General features: G+C 46.1%; 1 protein-coding gene across 1 annotated transcript in view; it reads right to left on the reverse strand.

Moving 5' to 3' along the window:
• ME1 (malic enzyme 1) overlaps positions 1–23,428 on the reverse strand; it is a 1,313,190-nt gene that overhangs the window by 117,554 nt on the left and 1,172,208 nt on the right. Inside the window, exon 11 of the mRNA XM_086926558.1 lies at positions 2,235–2,377. Coding sequence (XP_086782684.1) covers positions 2,235–2,377 — 143 coding nt within the window. The remainder of the gene's footprint in view (positions 1–2,234; positions 2,378–23,428) is intronic.

Raw genomic sequence — 23,428 nt, forward strand, 5'->3', positions numbered from 1 at the left:
TCTTGTTTGATCTGGTGGTTTTTCAAGGGTGCTAATTCGTCAGCGCTGTGGGTGATCCATTGTGTGAGTTTGGTGGCAGCTTGGTTTGGGTCCGATGATATGGCGGGGGGGTTTTGGTTAAGCGATGTGAAGAGTTGGTCGGTGGTGATTTTGTTCCAGTTTCTTCGAGGAATAGGTTGTGGGGGGTTGTGTGTCGTGGTCTTTTTGTAGCTGAAGTGAAAACAGCTGTGGTCCGTCCAATGGAGAGCTGTGGTGTGATCGAAGGAGATGTGTTTGCTGGAGGTGAAGATAGGGTCGAGCGTGTGTCCGGCTAAGTGGGTGGGGGTATCAACAAGTTGTTTAAGTCCGAGATTGGCCAGGTTGTCCAGAAGGGTGGTGGTGTTGCTGTTGTTTTTCTTTTCCAAGTGGAAGTTGAGGTCTCCCAGTAGAATGTAGTTCTCGGAGGTGAGGGCATGTGGGCTGATGAAGTCAATGATGTCTTCGTTGAATTGTGTGCGGGTTCCTGGTGGTCTCTAGATCAGGGTGCCTCTAAGTGTGGTCCTGGGGTCGGTGTGGATCTGGAAGTGAAGGTGTTCAGTGGTCGTGAGGTTATCATCGGAGCTGGTCGTGATTCGGATGGTGTTCTTATGGACGATGGCGATGCCTCCTCCTGTTTGGTTGGTGCGGTCTTTTTGGATGATCTTGGAAGCGTTCGGGATGGCTATGGCGATGTCGGGCGATGAAGAGGCGTTCATCCAGGTTTCTGTAAGGAAGGCGACGTCCGGGGATGTAGTGTCGAGTAGGTCCCAGAGTTCATTGGCGTGTCTGTGGACCGAGTGGGTGTTCAGCAGGATGCACTTCAGGTGGTTAGAGTTGGAGCTGTGTTTGGAGGAGGTGGATTTGGTGTGGGTCCTGATGCAGGCGAACTTGCAGGAGTGGCAGGTGAAGGGTCCATGTGTGTGTCCAGGGCAACCTGTGTGCGTCCGGGGTTAAGGGCAAAGAGGGTAGCGGCGTCATACGTTATGCGGGTGGGATGGGTTTTGCGAGGACCAAGGGGACTGGCGCTGGGCGCGGTCCAGGCGCGGACGGGCGTAGACAGGCTTACCTTTGGCGCACCTTCGGCGCGCATGGGGCGCGACCGCTGCGCCTGAACGCTTCGCGCAAATGCATCTGTCATAAGTGGATAGTGGAGGGGGAGTAGAAACGAAGGATGGGCCTTTTGTACTGACAATAGCATAGGCACAAATCTAAGCAGGTCTGTTGTTCCTATACTGCTATTGTCCTAGAAGGTGTCAACAATCGTCATTCTCTTCACCTTGGGACATACCAGTGAGTGGGAGCAGAGGGTGTCAGAAATGAAAACAAGAGACTTAACTGAAACCTTTGGGAATACGTTGATCTGGACTTCTGGAAAGAGAAGGAAGCAGGCACTTCCTGAGTGAATGACCAGGACTAGCAGGGGTAAGAGGTGCCTGCAGGTTCTCTTGTCCACTTCAAGGTATTCCCTGTCTGTTTCAGAAAGTGCTATGTACCATGTGCTTAAGAAAATATGCATATTTTATACGAATAAAGGAAAAAGCCGTGAAAGTTACGTTTTGGTGTGGGACATGTTTGGATGCAGAGTCTGGCTGCAACCCTCTCTGTGCACGGCGGAAGGCTGTAAGCAGCACGAAATGGGTACTTGGTGAGTCAATGCAGTATATAAAAACAACAGAAACTCCCTGAAAAAAAGCATTAAAGGTTAGTTATGGTTCGGCGAAGGCAAAACGTAAAAAACAAATGAAATTAGAATTCAGGGGGTCAAGAACAAATTTGTTCAGTAAGAACCTGCAATCTCATATTTGCTTTTGCTTCAAGAATGTGGTGAAATAAGTGCCTTACAATATTAGCAAATACATTCGAATCAAACAGTACTTGGAATTTCCTGTACATTGGTGTGTATTAGTGCAAGTTGCTATTGCATTGGTAGCTCAGGGGAACTACTTGTAGTTTTGCTTACATGGATGCAAGGGTGCCTTTAAATCTGTTGGACTTGTGAAAACGCAAGTTTGCTTGTCCACCTGCATCCTTTATTTGTGCTACCGTACCTTCATATTATGTACCTCTGTGTGAAAACATTCTACAAAAGTCAAACCTATTATATATGTTAATGCTTGTTCGGTGAAGTCTAAGCTCTCATAAATGTAATTGATACGTAAAATGGTTTCTATTATATTTGCAAAACGTTATAACAATGCTGAACGTGTTCTTCTTACCTCAGTGAGAGTGTAGCACTGCTCAGCAGTGCACTCGGCTTTGCTAGTTGGATTGCTGAGCGCAAATATTATAGGTTGTTTGTTGAAGGAAGCCATGTCTTTGATAATTTTTGTAGTAAATGCGCCAGCAATTGCTGCAACACCTAAAACATATACATACGATATTAGTATAATGGCAGCATGTTTGAATTAGGCCAGCTGATTTGGCCGTCAAAAAAAGACAAAATCTCTATTTGCCTTTTATTACTAACTTTTGTTAAAAATGAAGGGCCAGTGACATATGGCTTTAATCTAGCTGAACAATAGGGAAAGATAAGGGTTATTTCGGGATAGCAGCAAAGAAACAAAAAGTAACCACATTTTAAGGTTTCTGGAACATTTCTCATTTCCTGGGAAACCAATAAATACCTTTATGTTCCACTGCAGTAAAAATGTAAGATACATGTGTTTCCCACATGACGGCAAAGTGTTTATGAGATATAACACTACATCAACACAGAAAGGTAAAGAATTATTGAGCATATTATCAAGGACAGGCGATACATTATCGCTGCTTTTATCGGCAGGAAACTGCCGATAAAGCGGTGATAATGGCCTTGATAATATGCTCTATGAATTCCAATCGAAGTTACATCTAACATGGGTTTCGATTGGAATTCATAGAGCATATTATCAAGGCCATTATCGCCGCTTTATAGGCAGTTTCCTGCCGATAAAAAGCGGCGATAATGTAGCGCCTGTCCTTGATAATATGCCCCTATATTTCATTAATTTGTGAAATGAATAAACCAAACTAGCTAAAATATGTATGTAATTTGATTTCATTGTCTCACTGAACATTCATTAAATCTTCTTCAGTAGTTACTTTTCCGCATCTTACATTATACCATGAGCATATGACGCTAGGGGGAATATGTGCAAACCCTTGTCGCCACCACAACATCACTTTTGTAAATAAGGCCCCCTTTCACGCTATGGTTATGGGTGGGTATTGGGGTGGGCGTTCCACCGCAACACCCATTGATTTTGACGCTGCCCCCTATATACAAGGGTTGCATACATAGGAGGCAGAGCCAAAATTAAGACCAGGGAAAACCTGGTCTTAAGTTGACAAAACAATGAGAAATACATTATTTCTCCCCGTTTCTGATTTTTCCAAGTGTGCTGCCTTGTGCACTATGGAGCAAGGGTGCCCGGGTTGGCGCTTAGTTGCTAAACTTAGCACCATCGCAGGGGGAAACGCAAGGCTGCACCACATTCTTGTATATATGGTGCAGTCTTGCGTTTCAGAAGTGGCGGAGAGAGGCGTTAAGCCAGGATGGCTAACACCTCTCTCAGCCACTTCCTTGTATATTTCCCCCGAACATTTTCCATACTACTCTTTAATTAGTCGCTCTGTGATACTCAGCAAACAGAATCAACATTTACATATTTGGTAGAAGAAGAGTTCAAATATCCTAGCAAATAACAAACAAGTTAGCAAATATAAGTTGGATAATGTAACACTTTGCATCTTGGGGTCTCTACAATAAAATAGAAGACAATATAGACAGACTATCCATCTACGAGATGGAAAGCAAACATAAGGCCTTATTTTGAATTTGGTCGGCCTTATTATTCCCTTTTGATTCTCTGAGAAGGGCATGCCCAGGCCTGTCAGGCACTGCAAATTCTGTTTTCCCTCTCTCGCTTTTCTAGGAACATGCTTAATGCCCCCAGATAGGATTATTATGCGGGGCATAGCAAAATAATTAGCTTGCCCAGCAGAGTCGTTCAGCGCCCAAATCAAATTAAAGGCTGACTCAGAGAAATATGATCAAAACCAAAGGTACATGAAGAAGTGCAAATATGGCCATGTTAATATCATATTTGCGCTCAGGACCTTTGTTTTCCTAGGGAAACACATTAAACTTCCAAATTGGGCCAATGTAAATATGTTGTTTTGGTGTCCCTTTAGCCTACAGTGCAAACACTGTAAACAACCAAAGACTTAGGGGCAGATTTATGTTAACTGGCGCATCCCCAGGGATGCGCCAGTTAACGTGCGCCAAAGTGCGCCACAGCTCCGCCACCCATGGTGCGCCGCATTTACAATGCGGCGCACCATGGTGCAAAAACGGCACAGATGCGTGATGCATCTGTGCCGGAAAGGTGGCGCACTGCTGGAGTTGCGTCGCAAGCGCGACGCAGCTCCAGCAAGGCTCGGGGGTGCCCCATCTTCACAATGCTGCGTCAAGACCTACGCCTGCTTCAAGCAGGCGCAGGGTTTTGACGCAGCATTGGCCTGAAAGTGACTGAGTGAAATCTCATAGATTTCACTCAGCCACTTTCAGGAGGCGTTCCTGCGCAGAAACGCCCCCCCTGCACAGGAACGCCTCCTTATGGCGCAGGGCTTTACAACGTGACGCATCTCCTAGATGCATCACGTTGTAAATAGGGCGCATTGATTGCGCCGCCGTTGCGTCAAATAAAGTGCCGCAATTGCGGCGCAAAGAGGCGCAAGGGCATCATAAATGTGGAGCAACGGCCAGAGCTGTCAACTCTGACGATGGGGAAGCAGATGGTTTGAGAATGTGCTAGGATATTGATCATTATTTTATTTTAGAATTGTACAATATATGTTGCTTTTATTAACTAGCAACAAATATTGAAGAGGACAAGCGCTGCAGACTCAAGACTGCCAGAGGTTTTCTAGCTGTAACTGACGATGAGATCTGAAAGTCTGGGGTGACCTAAACCCTGGATATCAGGCTGGAGCCGGAGGTATTAACAAAGATGTAAAGTTTGATCCTATCAGTATAGGTTTGACTTCCAGTGCTGGCGTTTGTGGCAGCTCCCATCACTATTGTACAAGTCACCAGTTCACTTCCGGTCCATCTGTCCTAATTGACAGAAATTGAGAGATTGAAGGTTCTAATGACGGTTAGAGTTTCTCCTCCTGGGGGGGCAAAGGACTTCCCTGTCACCTGTCAGGGAAGCTCCAGAGTGTTGGATAATCAGGTTACTGCACTAGGCCATGAGAGAGGTGGTGGGGAGGGGTGAAAAAAAAGAAGTGCAGTTACATGCCCGGGGGCGCCGATTGGAGGTTGTGGCGCGGGGAAGATTAGGGTGGGGTCGGTCAGCATAGGAAGGCAAAGGAGTATGGTGCAAGCACAGGGCCATGGTAAAAACAAAGATGGTGGTGCATCCGGTGAGGCTGGGGGGAGCAGCGTCACAGATAGGGTGCATTTCCATACCCGAGGCTGCAGAAGGTGAGGGTGGTCTGGGGCACTAGAGGTAGGCATGGAGAGTGGTGCAACCACAGGGTCAAGGTACACTCAAAGTTGTCGGTGCGTCCTGTGGGGCTTGGGTCATCTAAGGATACAGATATTTTTGTTTACAGTTGTTCGCCGGCTGCGTTTTTCAGTGCACCAGACCTGTTTCCATTTGTTGCATTGAACTTCCTGGACGTCATCTAATGTGAGACGTATGTTTGCTATGATGAGAGGTGCTGACTTTGAAATGGGGGAACTTTTTCAAGTTCCAGTGTCGTCTCAACCAACATCTTTTGATTTTGGGCAAATCACTTAATCCACCTGTGCCCATAAAAAATTAAGGTGAAAGTGTGTAATATAATTAGTGCTCTATTCAAATGTTCTAATACCTTTGGGTTGGGAACTCACTATGTTAAAAATAATCTGCTTGAATGCACAGAGTTTTACATTTTTGGCTCATGCACTATTAGAAACTCACACTACCTCCTGCCTCAGCTCCAACAGTCGTGGTCCATTATAAACAAAACACTTAACAATCTATGATGGAGAGCTTTGAAGTCTTAAGACATTGCTGGCAGTGTGACTACTGTTTACTACTCTCCTCACCATTCCCATCCTAACGGTTTTTAACCCCCGGGTGAGAGATGAGTCTTGTGCAGAAGGTTAATGCTTGCTGCTTTAGATGATTAGAAGGAAATGATTTTATTCTTTGAGATAAAATGTTACAGCCCATTAAAATTCAACTTGAGGGAGTTTGGCTAGCTTGCAGGATAGACCACCTATGTGTAGAAGTAGATACTGGAGTTCATCAGAGATTTTATCTGTGGGAGGTTGCACTTAAATCCTGACACCTTAATCTGGTTGAGTGATACTCTTGAAGGTACTAACTCCAGTGAAAGTGTTGTAAGGAGAAGGCATATGATTGAAAGGTTCAGCAATTAAAGATGCACTCATCCAAAGGATGGAGATAGATCTGGACAGGAATCAAGTATCATCTGTCAGTCTTAAAATTATTGGGAAAGGGAGATCAAAGGTAGGTGGTGCCAGGTCAGGTTTATAATGAGACTAGGGGAGTCATTTATGAGAAAGTTATACACTGCAGCGCAGCAAGTCACTTTACTTAGGTACCTCTGACTTAGAGGTTTACGTCATGCATGTACTACGTTCCTTAGTGCAAACACAATGCAAGCCTCTCAAAAACATGCCCCCAAGGTCTTTTTCAGAAGCAATTGTGAAAGATTGGGAAAAGGTAAGTAACCAGGTAGCTCTGTAAAGAAAGGAAACTAAATCTGAAGCTTTAAACGTTAGGTTATCCACTGATCTATTAGGTTAGCCAGACCAGATGCCTACAGGCAAGCATAGATATGTCAGGTTGTAGTGAGGTTTTTAACCTCTGAGGTTGAGGTTGAGAAAGGGTTGAGAAAAGACAGGTTGATCTGTGTGTGGGCTGTGTGTGCTAGGGTTGAGTTACAAAAAATGAATGTAAAGTGCGGGAATTTCTAGGTGCAAAGGAAATTTGTAAAAGGTGGAACATCATTCTCAAATATAGGGATATGTTATGGCAACCGAGCAGTGATTAAATAGGGAGAGTAGAGCATCTCACAATCCTGCAGATGTTTACGCCACTAGGTGCAAAGCGGCTCAACAATGGAAGGATGTGGGGATCTATTAAGCTAAAATTGGTTGATTAAGGGGCAGTGGGTTGCCAGTGTAGGCATTAATCTCTTTAGTCATACGATCAGTAAATAGCACTATCATTTGCATGAGATGTGGAGTCTGAGCATCTCCCTTTGATATTGACGAGTGCCTAGGTATATCCCTGCCTTGCAAAAGTCCTTCCACTACAAGTGTACATAGTAGGAGTCTTTGATACCGCACTTACACTTGTTTTATATGTAGAGTATCTCCGTAGCTTCAGTATCCAGTACTCACATAAAGGCTGAATTTAAAAGTATATTAGGTTGACAATTTAAATATTCACTATACTATAAACGGATTATTTGAAAAACAAAGAGGAGTAAAATCATGGTTTGGTAAAGGAAGGATGAAGCATTACTCAGTTGCGAAAAACTGAAAATTGTAGATCTTTGAGAGGTATAATTATTATTTGGACGTTTTGGTAGACATCAGCGTATCATAGAACAGCCTTTTGCCAGCAATGGCCAGAGCATTCTTGCTGTGATAGATGGTTTAGCATGATTAAACACTCAAGAGTCTGTACTGGAATTGGATTCTGACTCAACGGAGTACTAACCGCACATTGGGTAGACTCACGGAGGATTTTCTGAAATTCAAGGACTTACCAATTCGGGAACTCTATTTAGACATTATTGAGAAACCATTTGATAGGACCCTTTATTTTAAATTCAGAACTGGGACTCTTCCTCTGCATGCCTTTACATCTCGGTGGAAACCGCCAGCACAGACCACAGAGTTTTTCCCCACGTGTACATCTAAACAAGAGTCAGTGGCACATTTTATGTTCGAGTGCCAGGAGGATGCCCGACCAAGAAGAAAATGGCTTAAGCGATTGTGCCGCTTGTTGGGGATCAGGCACCATGTTGAGGCATTATGCATTTTAATGTCAGACTCTCGCCCACTGTACGTCTGTACCCTTTCTAAATTTTTATCATGGGCCTGGTGCATTAGAAGGAAAAGGCTTCAAGAAAATGTTTAATTCTTTTTTAATCAATCACCTATGATATGCTTCTTTTATCTGAAAATCAAGATTTTTTAAGTTAAATGTAATTAAATTGTTGTATCTTCCTTTTTCTCTTTTAAAACAAATGAACTTGTGTATTTTTATTGTAAAGCTTTTATGATAATTTTAATCGAAATAAAGCCTTTTTGACTTGACTTGACTTGATTAAACAAAATCTAGGGCGACAACTCAGTCTAAACATAGCTTTGAAAGGGACATGATGTTGAGAGTAGCCAGGGCAGTACCGTTAAATTTTAGGACTGAGAAACGCCATAATTTATGAAGCTCTATGCCTTGAATAATCGCTTAATTCAGGATTCTGTGTTACCTGCTTGACACTGGATTGTCAGTTATTAAGTAAGCGAAAACAAAAAGTAGGGAAAATGAAGTAGGATGGCTAGTGTACTATTTGTTCGAAATATTGGAGTCTCTGGGCCTAAATGTAGTCCTCTTGATGGTAGACTCTCCTGCGCCCAGTTTAAGCTCTCACTGTGCACAAGATTGTAGCCATTACCATGGTTGCAATTAAAACCTCACTGCTGGAGAAAACGTGATACAAAGAATTTTAATTGCAAAATGATTGCAGCATATGGAGCTGTCTCCTAGACTAAGGAGAGTACACATGCTGTTCATATTGGGCATGCTTTCCGTTTTAGGTCTTCCTCCCCATTAGTTGGGTTTCCTTCTACTCTCCCTAGGTGCTCACGACCCATGCACATGCATTCGTTGTGATATGTACTTTCGTATAGGTCATGATGCAGGCTGGCCCTCTAAATCATGATGCAGGCTGGCCCTCCTGAATGGGTGTAATTTATAACGAAACCCATTTCGAGATTGATAGACGTGCATGCGTCTTGGCACAAACATTCACATGCAGGTGCAAACAATCCTTGGCAAATCCAACAGATCGGTCTTTTGGGTTTGGGCAAACTTTGTTGGAAATAAATGGTAGATGCTGTCAAATTGAGAAGACACTGGCTGTATAAGGGAGGGAAGGAGTCAGTAGAATACAGCGTTCTACACTTGTATTACAGCCGAGTTCTGATAATATTTTTTCATCTCCTTTTTTGCTGGAATGGGAAGAAATAATTAATATGTATTGCTCACAATTAGGGCTGTTGTCGATAACAGAAATGATTGAATACCTGTAATTGATTATGTGATAACGTATGTGGATTGTGACCTGTTCCCAGGACACCTCCGCGCCGCACGGCCACCAGCTGTGTGTATGCCCCTCGCCTCGCTGCTGCCCGCAGCCTCGTTGTGCCTGCCTCTCTGTTTCCTGCCCCTCCGCCGTATTTTGCACGTGTGTGTTTTGCTTTAACAGTGTTTAACCTTTTTTCGTTTTCTAATTGTTTTTTCCTTTTTGTATATTGTTACTGCTGTCCCCTGCACGTTGTTGTGTAGGCTTCGTTGCTTGTTTTCAGTCCCCCTGTGCCAACCCCGCTCCCCGCTTTCCGCCGCCGTCCAAGCGGCCACGCCCCCTTTTCGTTTTGTGCCCTCCCGCTCCCGCCTCCCAGCTGCTCCTCCCTCCCTCCCACTTGGCCATAAATGGCGACCGCCAGTACGCGCGGCGGGCGTGCCGATTGTGCGCCGAAGGCGTGCCAAAGGCAAGCCCGTCTGCGCCCGTCCGCGCCTGGACCGCGCCCAGTGCCAGGACCCCTGGTCCCCAGCGATGCAAGACGACCCGACAGACCTACGATGCAGCGGCCCACAACGCACTCAATGCCGGCCAAAACCCCACCTGCTGCCGTGCCGCCCCAAGACGCACTCACGGACCCTTCACCTGCGCAACCTGCAAGTTCTCCTGCCTCCGAACCTGCACCACGCCCGCCAAGCCAAACTCCTGCAGCGACCTCAAGTGCATCCTGCTCAACACCCGCTCCGTCCACAGACACGCCGTAGAACTCTGGAACCTCCTCGACACAACATCACCAGACATCGCCTTCCTCACTGAAACATGGATGAACGCCTCCTCAGCCCCCGACATCGCCATCGCCATCCCGGATGGATACAAGATCATCAGGAGGGACCGCGTCAACCAGACCGGAGGAGGCATCGCCATCGTCCACAAGAACACCATCCGCATCACGACCGACGCCGACGACACCCTCGCCACCGCCGAACACCTCCACTTCCAGATTCACACCGACCCAAAGACGAACCTCAGAGGCACCCTCATCTACCGACCCCCGGGACCACGCACGCAATTCAGCGAAGACATCACGGACTTCATCAGCCCACACGCCCTCCCCTCCGCCAACTACATCCTCCTAGGGGACCTCAACTTCCACCTGGAGAACAACAAGGACAGCAACACCGCCGCCCTGCTGGACAACCTCGCTAACCTCGGTCTCAAGCAACTGGTCAACACCCCCACCCACTACCCCGGCCACACACTTGATCCCGTCTTCTCATCCAGCAAGCACATCAGCTTCAGCCACTCCACCGAACTCCACTGGACCGACCACAGCTGCATCCACTTCAGATTCAGAAAAACCACAACCCACCACCACCCGCAACAGGTTCCTCAGAGGAGCTGGAGCAAGATCAACGCCGACCAGCTCACCACCTCCCTCAGCCAGAACCCACCCGCCAGCACATCAGACGCCTACGAAGCAGCCCGCAACTTCACGCAGTGGCTGACTGCCTGCGCCGATGACCTCGCACCATTGAAGAACCCTCCCAGCAGACCCAGAAGCAAGAAAGCCCCCTGGTTCACCGACGAACTCAAAGACTCCAAAAAGACCTGCTGCACCCTCGAGAAAGCCTGGCTCCACGACCGGACCACTGACAACATGACCGCCCTCAAACACGCCACCCGCAAGCACCACCAGCTCATCCGCACCACCAAGAAGAAATCACTGAAGGAGCGACTGGACAACAACGCCCACGACAGCAAGGAACTCTTCAGCATCGTCAATGAGTTCTCCAACCCCAGCACTGGCAACAACAACATCACCCCTTCACAAGATCTCTGCGACTTCCTCGCCTCGTTCTTCCACCGCAAGATTGCCGACATCCAAAATAGATTCGGCGCACCATCCACGCACCTAACCACCGAACCAACGAACCCCACCGCCACCCTCCTCACCTGGACCACGGTGACCACCGAAGACACAGCCCGCACAATGAACACCATTCACTCCGGCTCTCCAACCGACCCCTGCCCCCACCACGTCTTCAACAAGGCCGACTCCACCATCGCACCCCAACTCTGGGACATCATCAACACCTCCTTCAACACCGCCACCTTCCCGGAGAGCTGGAAGCATGCCGAGCTCAGTGCCCTACTGAAGAAACCAACAGCGGACCCCACCGACCTCAAAAACTTCCGACCCATCTCTCTCCTCCCTTTTCCCACCAAAGTCATCGAGAAGATCGTCAACAAACAGCTTGCCGCCTTCCTCGAGACGAACGGATCCCTCAACCCCTCGCAGTCCGGTTTCAGAGCCAACCACAGCACCGAGACCGCCCTCATCGCAGCCACCGACGACATCCGAGCCCTGCTCGACAACGGGGAAACAGCGGCACTCATCCTCCTGGACCTCTCCGCAGCATTTGACACTGTCTGCCACCGCACCCTAGTCCAACGCCTCGACAACACCGGCATCCAAGAGAAGGTACTGAAGTGGATCATCTCATTCCTCGCCGGAAGAACACAGAGAGTCCGCCTCCCCCCCGTTTCGATCCGAGGCCACCGAAGTCATCTGTGGAGTCCCGCAAGGATCATCACTCAGCCCCACCCTCTTCAACATCTACATGAGACCTCTAGCCGCCATCGCACGCCAACACAACCTCAACATCATCTCCTACGCCGACGACACCCAGCTGATCCTCTCCCTCACCAGAGACCCCGACACTGCCAGAACCAGCCTACACGAAGGGATGAAAGAAGTCGCCGAGTGGATGAAGAACAGTCGCCTGAAACTGAACTCAGACAAGACGGAAGTCCTCATCCTAGGACCATCACACTCTGCCTGGAACGACTCCTGGTGGCCCCCAGCCCTGGGCACCGCCCCAAAGCCAACAGACCACGCACGCAACCTGGGCTTCATCCTGGACTCCTCCCTCTCAATGACCAGACAAGTCAACGCCGTATCCTCATCATGCTTTCACACCCTTCGCATGCTTCGCAAGATCTTCCGATGGATCCCGACCGAAACCAGGAAGACTGTCCCCAGGCCCTCGTCACCAGCCGACTGGACTACGGAAACACCCTCTACGCCGGAACCACAGCCAAGCTACAGAAAAGACTACAACGCATCCAGAACGCCTACGCCCGACGCATTCTGGACATCCCCCGACGCAGCCACATCTCGGGCCACCTGAGGGACCTGCACTGGTTCCCCGTTGACAAGAGGATCACATTCAGGCTCCTCACCCACGCACACAAGCCTCTCCACGACCTGGGCCCCAAGTACCTCAATGACCGCCTGACCTTCTACACACCCACCCGCCAGCTACGGTCTACCAGCCTCGCCCTCGCAACCGTACCACACATCCGAAGAGCCACCGCCGGAGGCAGATCCTTCTCCTACCTGACAAGACATGGAACTCCTACCCGATCCACCTCCGGCTGACCCAGGACCACCTATCCTTCAGGAGACAACTCAAGACCTGGCTGTTCGAGCAGTAGCGAACCCCTTCCCCCAAGCGCCTTGAGACCCTTCCGGGTGAGTAGCGCGCTATACAAATGCCGTGATTGATTGAAATCATTTTTTAAACAAACACACATATTAATTTTTGAAGATTTCAGTGTTCATGTAGACCCTCCAATAGTCAGAGTGGCTCCTTTATAGAAGGATGTGCTAATTGTAATCTTGCTCAGCTAGTCAAAGTCTCCACTCACACTAAAGGATAGACCCATGCTTTGCTCTTCCCTTGCGTGGACTGACCATTCTGCTTTTTCCGTTTCTTTATTGGAAACATATCCCCAGCTGTTTCACAACACTGATCATGTACTATAACTTAACAGAAGCTGACATAAAATATATTTGACAGTGGTTGCAACTAGTCTGTCTATAGAGCCAACTATTTTTCCTATGATATGAAAAATATTGTGACCTCATTTAACTCCTTGGTAGGCCCTAGAAAAATCTTTTTCTATTAAGCTGGCTAAAAATAACGTTGGTATACGTCAGCCTTAAGGGATGTAAAGCAACACTGTAAGCATCTAGAACGGAAATGGCGAATACAGTATCAAGCTAATCATAAATCAAGTTGTTTGACTGCTCCGGGTAACTACAAAACGCTTCTTCCAATCTCTAGAATAGATTTTTATGACAGCCACATTCTACAATTCACAATAAAATACAGGAAGGTTTAAACGGCTTTAATAGAAAACCTTTGAATACTGTGCATATGCTTCAATGCATTCTCAAGCTCTCTGGGATGACCTATGTAACACATTTCGGATGGATTTCTGGGCAATGTTAAAGTTTTAAAGGCGTCCCCAACACACATAAATAACTCAGAGGCAGGGTCCCAAACTTCCTCTGTGCTACTGACGTGCTTCAAACCTCTTGATGAATATTGTGTCACAGCAAAATGTTGCCCTTTATTTCAGGGTCACCTCTGGACCTTGTTAGTTAAGTAGTTAGTTAGGCGATTTATAGTGTGCATGGCTGTCCCAGCAAAGGGACGCCCCAGCGCTAAAAGTCAGAGAGAATGTGAATGTAATGATTCTGCTACTGGACGCTGCACACCTAAAACCGAGCTACACTTAGGCAGTGCAAATAAGGTGCGAGCTGTCACGTTCATGGTGTGTTGGAGCGTATTGTTCACAGATTTTTTTACCACCGAGCAAGAGGCTGTTACAGTAATCCAACCTAAACAGGATTGTGGCTTGTAAAACCAGCTGGTGCGTGTGAGGGTCAAACAGACCCAGAATGGGTTTGAGGCCACTAAGAATGCAGAAGCAGGTCCCTGTCACAGACTTGGCGTGCTAAATACATTGGTTGCTTCTCAACATACCCTTGTTCTGAGCCATCACTTGCAAATGGACAAGTTCCCAGCCAAATAGAATCAGACTTTGATATTTACACTTTAAAAATAAATCAGCGGATCCCAAAACTCAATTTACAGACCAATCTCTTTATTCCATTCCTCAATAAGAATTTTGAATCCCAAGTCTATTCACAACTGTGTACTTTTAAGGAAACTTGCAGCTATTTCAGTACACACCCGTACAAAATTAGAGCCACTGCAGCATGGCAACATTAATGGTGTTGGTCCTAGACGAAATTAGAGTGTGCCTTGACACCGGATACTCAGCCACCCTTATACTTCTCAATCTGCCTGCCTTATTCAATTGAATCTCCGACAGCACCCTTGCTGTGGGGGAGAGACCATACCCACCACTGGCTAAACTCCTTTCTAACAGACTGTCCCGAGGACGTTTCAACACCTCCATTTCTTTCTGAATTTAAAGACATAAAACATGAAGTGCTCCAGACTCAAAACTCATCTCTACTGTTTTCAGCTTGCGCATTGTTACTTCAACCGCCGTAATTCATTCCTACGGTTTTTTTATTATGCATATGTGGGCAACATGCAATTGATTCTTAAATCAATGGTGACTCCTACACCCATTTTGTTTTGATTTAAACAATGCATGATCCATATAGCTACCTGGGTGACTAAGAAGTCCCTCACACTGAATTAGGCAACAAATGGACTTCTTGTCTTCAGCAATGCGTCCAACTTGGACTCAAACTGGTGGCCTGAAGAGCTCACCCCTCCCCATTATCCAACTTAGGCTGTCAAAAACCCTGGAATCATTTTTTATAGCAGTTTGATATTTCACGAGCAAATCTAATGAACTCTTTTTTTACCGAACGTTCTGAAAAAGATTCTACCCAGCTTTTATACTGGCTTATACAGTCTTTATATCAACTAGTTGCAGACCAATTAAAATGCATCTGCCCACTTTTTGTTTGGATTTAAGAATTATGAATCCAAATCTAACCATTTCAGAAGTTTACTTTTGTTCCCCATAGAGTAAAGATGTATTTTTAAGGTTCCTTGTCTTTGCCATCGGGCCTAGCGCGCTGGTGGACCTATTTATTTAAAAGACTTCTTTCAGAAATATAAGTCTGTATGTTCACTGGGGTCTGATATGCCCACTGTCTTCTCACTCCGGACTCGAAAAGCCAGGCTAGGTGGCTGGTCATTTGGTTACCTCACAGCGACCGTCTGGAATAGTCTATCAAGTTACATTTGTGATGGTGTCTCTCAGAAAACACATGCAAACTTATCTCTTCACTCCCTAATTTCCCCTCCAGCTTTTTTTTTTACTGTTGTCTGTAGTCTTCAGTGCCAGGACAGGTGCTTTATAAAAACGAAACTAGGACAGGTGCTGTATAAAAACGAAACTAATCAAACAATTCAATCCAACAATCCCTGGCAAAGGCAAAAGATTTTGGCAGAGAAAATTCTTGGCTCTTCCCATACTTTTTTGTGTTGGATAGCTGCTGTGGATGCACTTGCATCTGCAGAGGCCATTTTTGAATGGATTTGTTAAAACATTACAAATTAATTCAAAGATGCTGTGCATAAATGTGACATGTTCATTATACTGTAGGCATGGTCCCATCGGATCAAGAGTCCATTCCAACTTTATCACAAAAGTGACAATCTCCACAATCTCCCTGGTAAGCGTGTCATAGTATAAGGAAAATAATGGGTATTTCCGAAGGGCAGTAACTGTGAGAAAGCATGCCTGCATGGTTTGCACGCAGGTGTATGCTTGTATTAATGCAACGTGGATGCTGGTCTCCATATGAGCATATTCTAGTGCTAATTGGGCACATGGGTGGTGGATGCAAAGTCACCCTAAACTTCCAGAAGGAGGCTTGTTGGCTGCTGTGCATGTGTGTTTGTCCATTCTTACACTTTTAGAATGCTGCACATTTGGGCTCCTGCTGTAAGTGGCCATTGACTAGGCCGAGGCACATTTTTGTCTGCAAGAGGAATCTAACACAAATTTAAGATTACTGTCTATTGTATATTACACGAAAACTTTTGTTTATCTCTTTGGTATGCTTTTTTGCATCATTTGTGTCCAAGGGAGAGTGGTTTGTGCAGAAAAGGTCTAGTGGAATCTATGAAACCGGACAAGTGCAGCACCTGCATGTGTTGCACTAGCAACGTTCGCAGTGTGACTTTAGAAACTGTATAGAAAATATAATATGTATCTTGCATTACTTTTGTATACTTCAATGCAATTTTCACACAGAGTCCCACTGCACTGTATTTCACACACTAGTGGTAATATTCAAAAACAATATGTAGGCCCAGAATTACATAGAAGTCACGCAACGCAGGGCAGCAAGTAAAGTTGCTGCGCTGCGTGAACGGGAGAGAGCAGAACAGCGCCATATCTATCAAGATGTGGTGCTGTTCTATTCTCTTCCTGCGCTGGTTCACTTTTCGGACCATGTGCCAACACACACCCTTGTGCTGTAGAAAATGGGTGTCTGTATTGTGGGAAGCATCATTTTTGTGCTTCCAAAAGAGCAGTCCTTCCAGGGCAAAAACTATTCTTAAAGGTGTTTTACACGTTGCATATGTGATGTACAATGCGGAAAACAAGGATAAATTATTATATTTTGGAAGTCATACAGGAGATTGTGGCGTTCTAGGTGGTCAGAGAGTTGTCTGTTGATGGTCTTCTCGATGACTTTGACTGGGAAGGGGAGCAGCAAGATGTGTCTGTGGTTGCTGAGTACTGCAGGGATCGCTGAGGATTTTTTTAACAGAATGGTGACTGGCTTGTTTTCAGCTATCTTGCAAAAAGAGGCCATCTTGAGGGAGGTGTTGATGATGGATGGGAGTGCAGCGCTAATCGTGGCTCTTCCCAGGTTGTAAATATGATGGGGAAGGGTGCTGTGGGTGCCCCTGAGTTAACTGTCTTCCTTATTACTTCAGTGTCCTTAATGAATGGAGGGTACCATGCTATCAGGTGGAAGTCTTTGGTTGATGAGCTTATCATGCTGGGGAGGTCTACAGGGGGTGGCTGGGGTATAATGTTGCTATAGATCTTCGAGGTTGTTGAGGAGTTCTTGTTTAGGGGTGACGGTGGTTGTTGAGGCTGTTGGGTTGGTGAATTCCTTGAAGGTAGTGAAATGTTCCTTGCATTTATTGGAGCTTGATTCAATTCTCAGGGTCAGTGCCTTTTTCTTGGTGTGTTTTACTTGATGAGAGTGTCTACATGCGGCATTGTAAGTGTTTCTTCCAGTGGTTCCTTGGGTGGTTCTTCATTTCCTTTTGAGTTGTTTGCAAACTCTATTGGACTCTCTGAGGCCAGCTTGTAACAGCTGGCTTGTTTGGTGTTCTTCAGGGGCGCCAGGGCATTGACACAGGTGGTGATCCAGTTGCTGAACTTGTGTCATTGATGAGGTTATTGGCGGGGTCTGAACATAGTAGTTGGAGAGCGTTGAGCCATTGCATTTCTGCAACTTTTTTCCTGCAGTGGCTTCGGGTGTTGCAAGACTCCATATGGGTGGCTGGTGGCTTTGTTATGTATTGATCCATCCATGTGAATGCAGTGATGTGGCTGACTTTAACCTTGTAACTGGAGGAGAAGATGGGGTTCAGGGTGTGTCCGGCGATGTGAGTAGGGCCTTGTATGAGCTGGGAGAGGCTTATTTTCTGTTGGCATTTGTGCAAGTCCATGGAGTTGGAATCTGTGGGGTCGTGAGATGAAAGTTCAGATTATCTAGGAGTATGACATCTTTGGTGTCCATGGCGAGGGTTGCGGTAAGGTAGGAGAGGAGGTTGCTAAGTGGGTGCAAAGCCCTGGGGGCCAGTATGCGTAGGTGTATTTGATAGTGGTTTACTATCTGTCTGAAGTTTGAAGTGCATGTGTTCCATAAAAATGGCTTCTGGGTCAGTGTAAGAGGTACACTTGATGGTGTCTCTGTGGATGATAGCACGTCCTTCTCCTGGTTTAAGGGGTCTGTACTGATGTAGGATGTTGTATCCTTTTGGGATGTCCGTTGTGGGGTTGAGCCTGGTTTTAGGTCCCAAATCTTGGTGGAATGCTTACCGAATGAGAGTGTGTTGGGGAGCATGCATGCAAGTGAATGTTGTCCATGGTCTATGTGTGGTGCTGTGTGAGTGCAGTGTGAGAGGGTGTGTGGAGGCATGTGATGTGGCAATGCAAGCTGGCAACAGAGCCCACTGTGACTGAGGTGTGGCTCGGCAGCAGTTTTTTTTTTTCAGCGCCAGGGTTGAGCAAGTGAAGCTAATTGGTGGTATAGCTGTGGGTAGATTTCTTTTCATTCATCCTGATGTTAAAATAACATAGGGGCATATTACCAAGCAATAGCGATAATTATCGCTATTGCTTGGTTAGAGACAAAAATTTACCGCAGAGCTGCGGCGATTTTTACCGCAAATAAACCTTGGTAATACCAAGGTTTATCGCAAATGCGATAAAAATCGCCGCAATGCATGAATATCGCTGAAAAGTCCACGATATTCATGCATTACCGAGCTAATGCTCTTAGCCATGTTATCCACCTCCCATTGGATAACATGGCTAAGAATTGCTCAGGGCAGGTGTTAGCTTTTGGAGATATTCGCACTTAGCGGGAATATCTCCAAAAGTTGGTAATAGGAGATAGCGATGTTAGCAACAGTTTTCAGTCGCTAACATCTTGGTACGCCCACTTTGCATGTCATTAGTGATAAATATCACTGACATGCAAAGTGGGGCCCAAGATGGTCGCTATCTCCTACTAGCTGTCACTAACTGGTGTTAGCGACAGCTAGGTAATAGGGAGATCATTTTAGCTCCGCTTTCTTGGCTTTTAAAGCCCAAAAAGCGGAGATAAACCCCCTTGATAATATGCCCCATAGTCTTTTAAAGTTCATGTGCCACAAAATTCTTAATTTAGTAAGCAGGTAGTAATGCATATGCATATCCTTTGAACAGACATAGAATGTGATACAAGAGATAAACAAATGTCAGAACTACTTGCATACAAAAGTCGGAACCAGGCAACTTTCCAAGGAATGACACCCTGAGAAAAGGAAGCTTTCAAACAAAACACAATGTGTGACAGTCTTAGTTCCAATTATTGAGTAATATTTTGGCACGGGTGAAAATTTGTTTACACCATGGTAATCTTGCATCAGATTTCCTGCATTTGTCTTTAGGCTTGCTACAGGAAATGCTGAAATTACGCTAATAAGCCACGTTGCACAATTGAGATATTGTTGTTATACCAAAAATCCAGGAGCAAAATAACAATATGAATGAAGAGAACATGAGAGGCTGTTGTTCACGTCACATGCAGTTTTACGCTACTTTTTAGCAACAAATACTGACTAATTTCACATACATTTTTGGGCCTTTCACGTAATTTTCACAAAGGAAATTAGGAGAATTTCGCTTGAGGCAAGTTCCAATGGGAGAGACCCTGAATAAAAATATGGTGACGGATGTTAACTTCCTCCCAGGACTCCAGCATTTTTTGGTCGTATGGTGGCAAGTGACTTTACTACAGCATGAAAAGTGAATTCAAATTCCAGAAATAATCAGATCTCTATCACTGTGTGAGTTTGCATCTCCTACTAAGCTGACTCCTGCAGCAGGAGGTAGGGTGGAAAATGAGTTGGAACAGGAAACAAAATACACAACTGGCTTGGATATTTGGTTTAACGATGCAGTTACCAGGTTACGCAGACCCAAGTAGAATGAGGGGGGAAAGGAAGAAGCTACCATTTGAAAGAATGGGGAGGCATATTAACCATGAGGTTTATCTCCACTTTTTTGGCTTTAAAAGCCAAGAAAGCGGAGATATAATTATCTCCCTATTACCTAGCTGTCGCTAACACTAGTTAGCGACAGCTAGTAGGAGATAGCGACCATCTTGGGCCCCACTTTGCATGTCAGTGATATTTATCACTAATGACATGCAAAGTGGGCGTGCCAAGATGTTAGCAACTGAAAACAGTCGCTAAAATCGCTATCTCCTATTACCAACTTTTGGAGATATTCGCGCTAAGCACGAATATCTCCAAAAGCTAACACCTGCCCTGAGCAGATCTTAGCCATGTTATCCAATGGGAGATGGATAACATGGCTAAGAGCATTAGCTCGGTAATGCATGAACATCGCAGACTTTTCAGCGATATTCATGCATTGCGGCGATTTTTATCGCATTTGCGATAAACCTTGGTAATACCAAGGTTTATTTGCGGTAAAAATCGCCGCAGCTCAGCGGTAAATGTTTGTCTCTAATCAAGCAATAGCGATAATTATCGCTATTGCTTGGTAATATGCCCCGGGGTTCCTTTTTCCCTCCCAGAAACACACCAATCAGAAGCCACCTGGGAATAGGAAAAACACCCCTTATTGGAGTGGAATGGGAGGTGGGCGTGGGGTTAGATCTATTGGGGCAGATTTATGTTAATTGGCGCATCCCCAGGGATGCGCCAGTTAATGTTCGCCACAGTGTGCCACAGCTACGCCACCCATGGTGCGCCGCATTTACAATGCGGCGCACCATGGTGCAAAAACGGCACAGATGCGTGACGCATCTGTGCCGGAAAGGTGGCGCATTGCTGGAGTTGCGTCGCAAGCGCGACGCAGCTCCAGCAAGGCTCGGGGGTGCCCCATCGTCACAATGCTGCGTCAAGACCTACGCCTGCTTCAAGCAGGCGCAGGGTTTTGACGCAGCATTGGCCTGAAAGTGACTGAGTGAAATCTCATAGATTTCACTCAGCCACTTTCAGGAGGCGTTCCTGCGCAGGAACGCCCCCCCTGCGCAGTAACGCCTCCTTATGGCGCAGGGCTTTACAACGTGACGCATCTCCTAGATGTGTCACGTTGTAAATAGGGCGCATTGTTTGCGCCGCCGTTGCGTCAAATAAAGTGACGCAATTGCGGCGCAAAGAGGCGCAAGGGCATCATAAATCTGCCCCATAGTTTTTAGGTCTCACCTGCGTTGCAGCGCATGCGCTGCTTGCTGGCGAGAAATTTTGGGAGAGAGGGATTTCAGAAAAGGGCTTTAAACCCCGCCCCTCCTTTCCATTGACTGGCATCGCCTTTTATGCTAAACGGTGGCCTACCCTTGTAAATTAGGGATTTTGTGGACGCCCTTTTGCCTCCGATCCGACTGGGTCACCTGCATTGCTGCTGTCGCAAAGCACTTTCTTATCTTTATGGGGCCATGTGTTTCTAATTAGAAACACATGGCCCCATAAAGACAAGAGATCGATGCTTGTTCCTGCTTTGAATCTGGTTCTGTGCAAGAGGGTTGAACTCAAAGGAATCTGCTGTATTTTTAGGTCTCGCCTGAGCCAGCGCATCCGCTGCTCTGCGAGACATTTAGTAGTGGGCTTTGAAAAGTCCTACCACATGCTTATGCTGGCATGGAGCATGCGGTAATGCGCACATGCACGAGGGGAGGCGACATCGCGAGCGCACCACTTGCGTCCTTTTTTATCTTTTAGCGCATGCACACAACTCCCGCTTCTCCCCCTCCCTCACCACATATCGCGTCTTGCGTCCGTTCTCCCGCATGCGCCCAATGCTTGTTGGATGTGTGAACCTGCCGTGTTTTTACATTGTCTTGTCTTCTCCTTGTTGTCCCCACTGAATACAGCCCCCTAAGTGTCCACCTGCTTCACAGGAGTGTTAAAAGACTTATCCTACATTTTCTTGCGGCTGCTCTCATTGCAACATTCACCTATTTCAAAGAGCCCCTGCAATATACCCAGTCCCGGAACCACTACCAACCAAACTCTAGAGCACAGCGACCTATTCCCATTGCGCTTACCAACCAGCATGAAGTACCAACACTCAGCAATTTACCAGAAATCTTCCCTCACAATCTTACAGCAGGCTCCAAAACTCCATAGACACAACTCACAGCTCCTTCCCCACCCCTCCCACACTTATGATATTTCCTGCTGGTACTTTCCCAATGTGAAACGCCTCCCCGCACTCAAAATGGGGCAGGATACAAACCATGTAGAAATGTCATCAGCGCTGTCCCTTTTCCAGCCTAAACCTCGCTGGCTACAGGATAGTCCCGTAAGTGTGCAGCATCTTTTGCGGCTACTCTTCTTTTTCTGGTTCGAAGCAGAGTAGTAGAGAACAAAAGAGGACTTCCTTTATTCGTCTAATGCTAGAAGAACTTCCTGAACGTAAGAGTGCTGATAGGTGTGAAGCGTGGGCGAGCGTGGCGCAGGAGTAGAAGCTATTAGAATGCTGTATTTTTTCTCTCGTCACTCGACCTCACGCTCTCCTTCTAGGAAGTAAACAGCACTATTGCAGCTGCATTCTCAATGTTTCTTTTTTCTCAAAAGATGACTGGGAACCCGTGGGGGATGTGGAATAGCTACGGTTGTGCATGTGCTCCACAACAGTGTTTCCACACCTTTTAGCACCACAAACACCCTTTTAGAATGACAAACTATATCGACCCACCCAAGTTGAATTGCCAATAGGTGGCGATTTTTTATGTAACTAAAGCTTTTCATGGGAGCCCACTGTCCTTTTTGAGACAGCTCATTTTCTACTGAAATGGCCACTAAATTTGCATAGACATATTGTTTAACTGATAAAACTAGACTGCACACAAGGGATCATGTGTGGAATCGGGTTTAAGTGAATATTCACATTTGTGCATCTCCAAGTGAAGTGTCTTGATTTTTTTTGTTCCTATTCAAATCTTTGGTTCTATCATACTTAAGAATAACAAAGAATGTGTTTAATTTTTGCTTTCCTACCTGCTGAATGTGTACAGTTTATTTTATTTTTTGCACTTTCATATAGCGCAAACTCAACCCAAAAGTGCTGTAGCACTTTACAAGAGCCCCAGCTGCATTATGCAAAGACACATTCATTTTTTGATAGGGAGTGGGAGAGTAGTGATTTACCCAGAGTCACAGGATGTTGAGTGTTCACCAGACTCAAACCTGGTTTCCCAGTACCAAAGTCGGCAGCTCCGGCTGTTATGACACATCCTCCCATTTCATTTACAGCTATTTACATTTTGTTGTGTGTTACGAAAAATGACATCCTACAGCCTTACCGTTCTCACGGTGTACCCCAACAAGATTGCTACATACTTCACTTTACTTACCTCTCTCTAAATGCACAGTGAGAGAAGTTTGTAAACACCAATCACATGTTAAACAAGCATTACCATAGCCAATAGGTCTCGCCTTTGAGACCTTATAAGTGTTTTGCCATGCAACGGTTGATATTGTTGCACCAA

The sequence above is a fragment of the Lissotriton vulgaris genome, chromosome 6, assembly GCF_964263255.1.
Source record: "Lissotriton vulgaris chromosome 6, aLisVul1.2, whole genome shotgun sequence".
NCBI classification, from domain to species: domain Eukaryota; kingdom Metazoa; phylum Chordata; class Amphibia; order Caudata; family Salamandridae; genus Lissotriton; species Lissotriton vulgaris.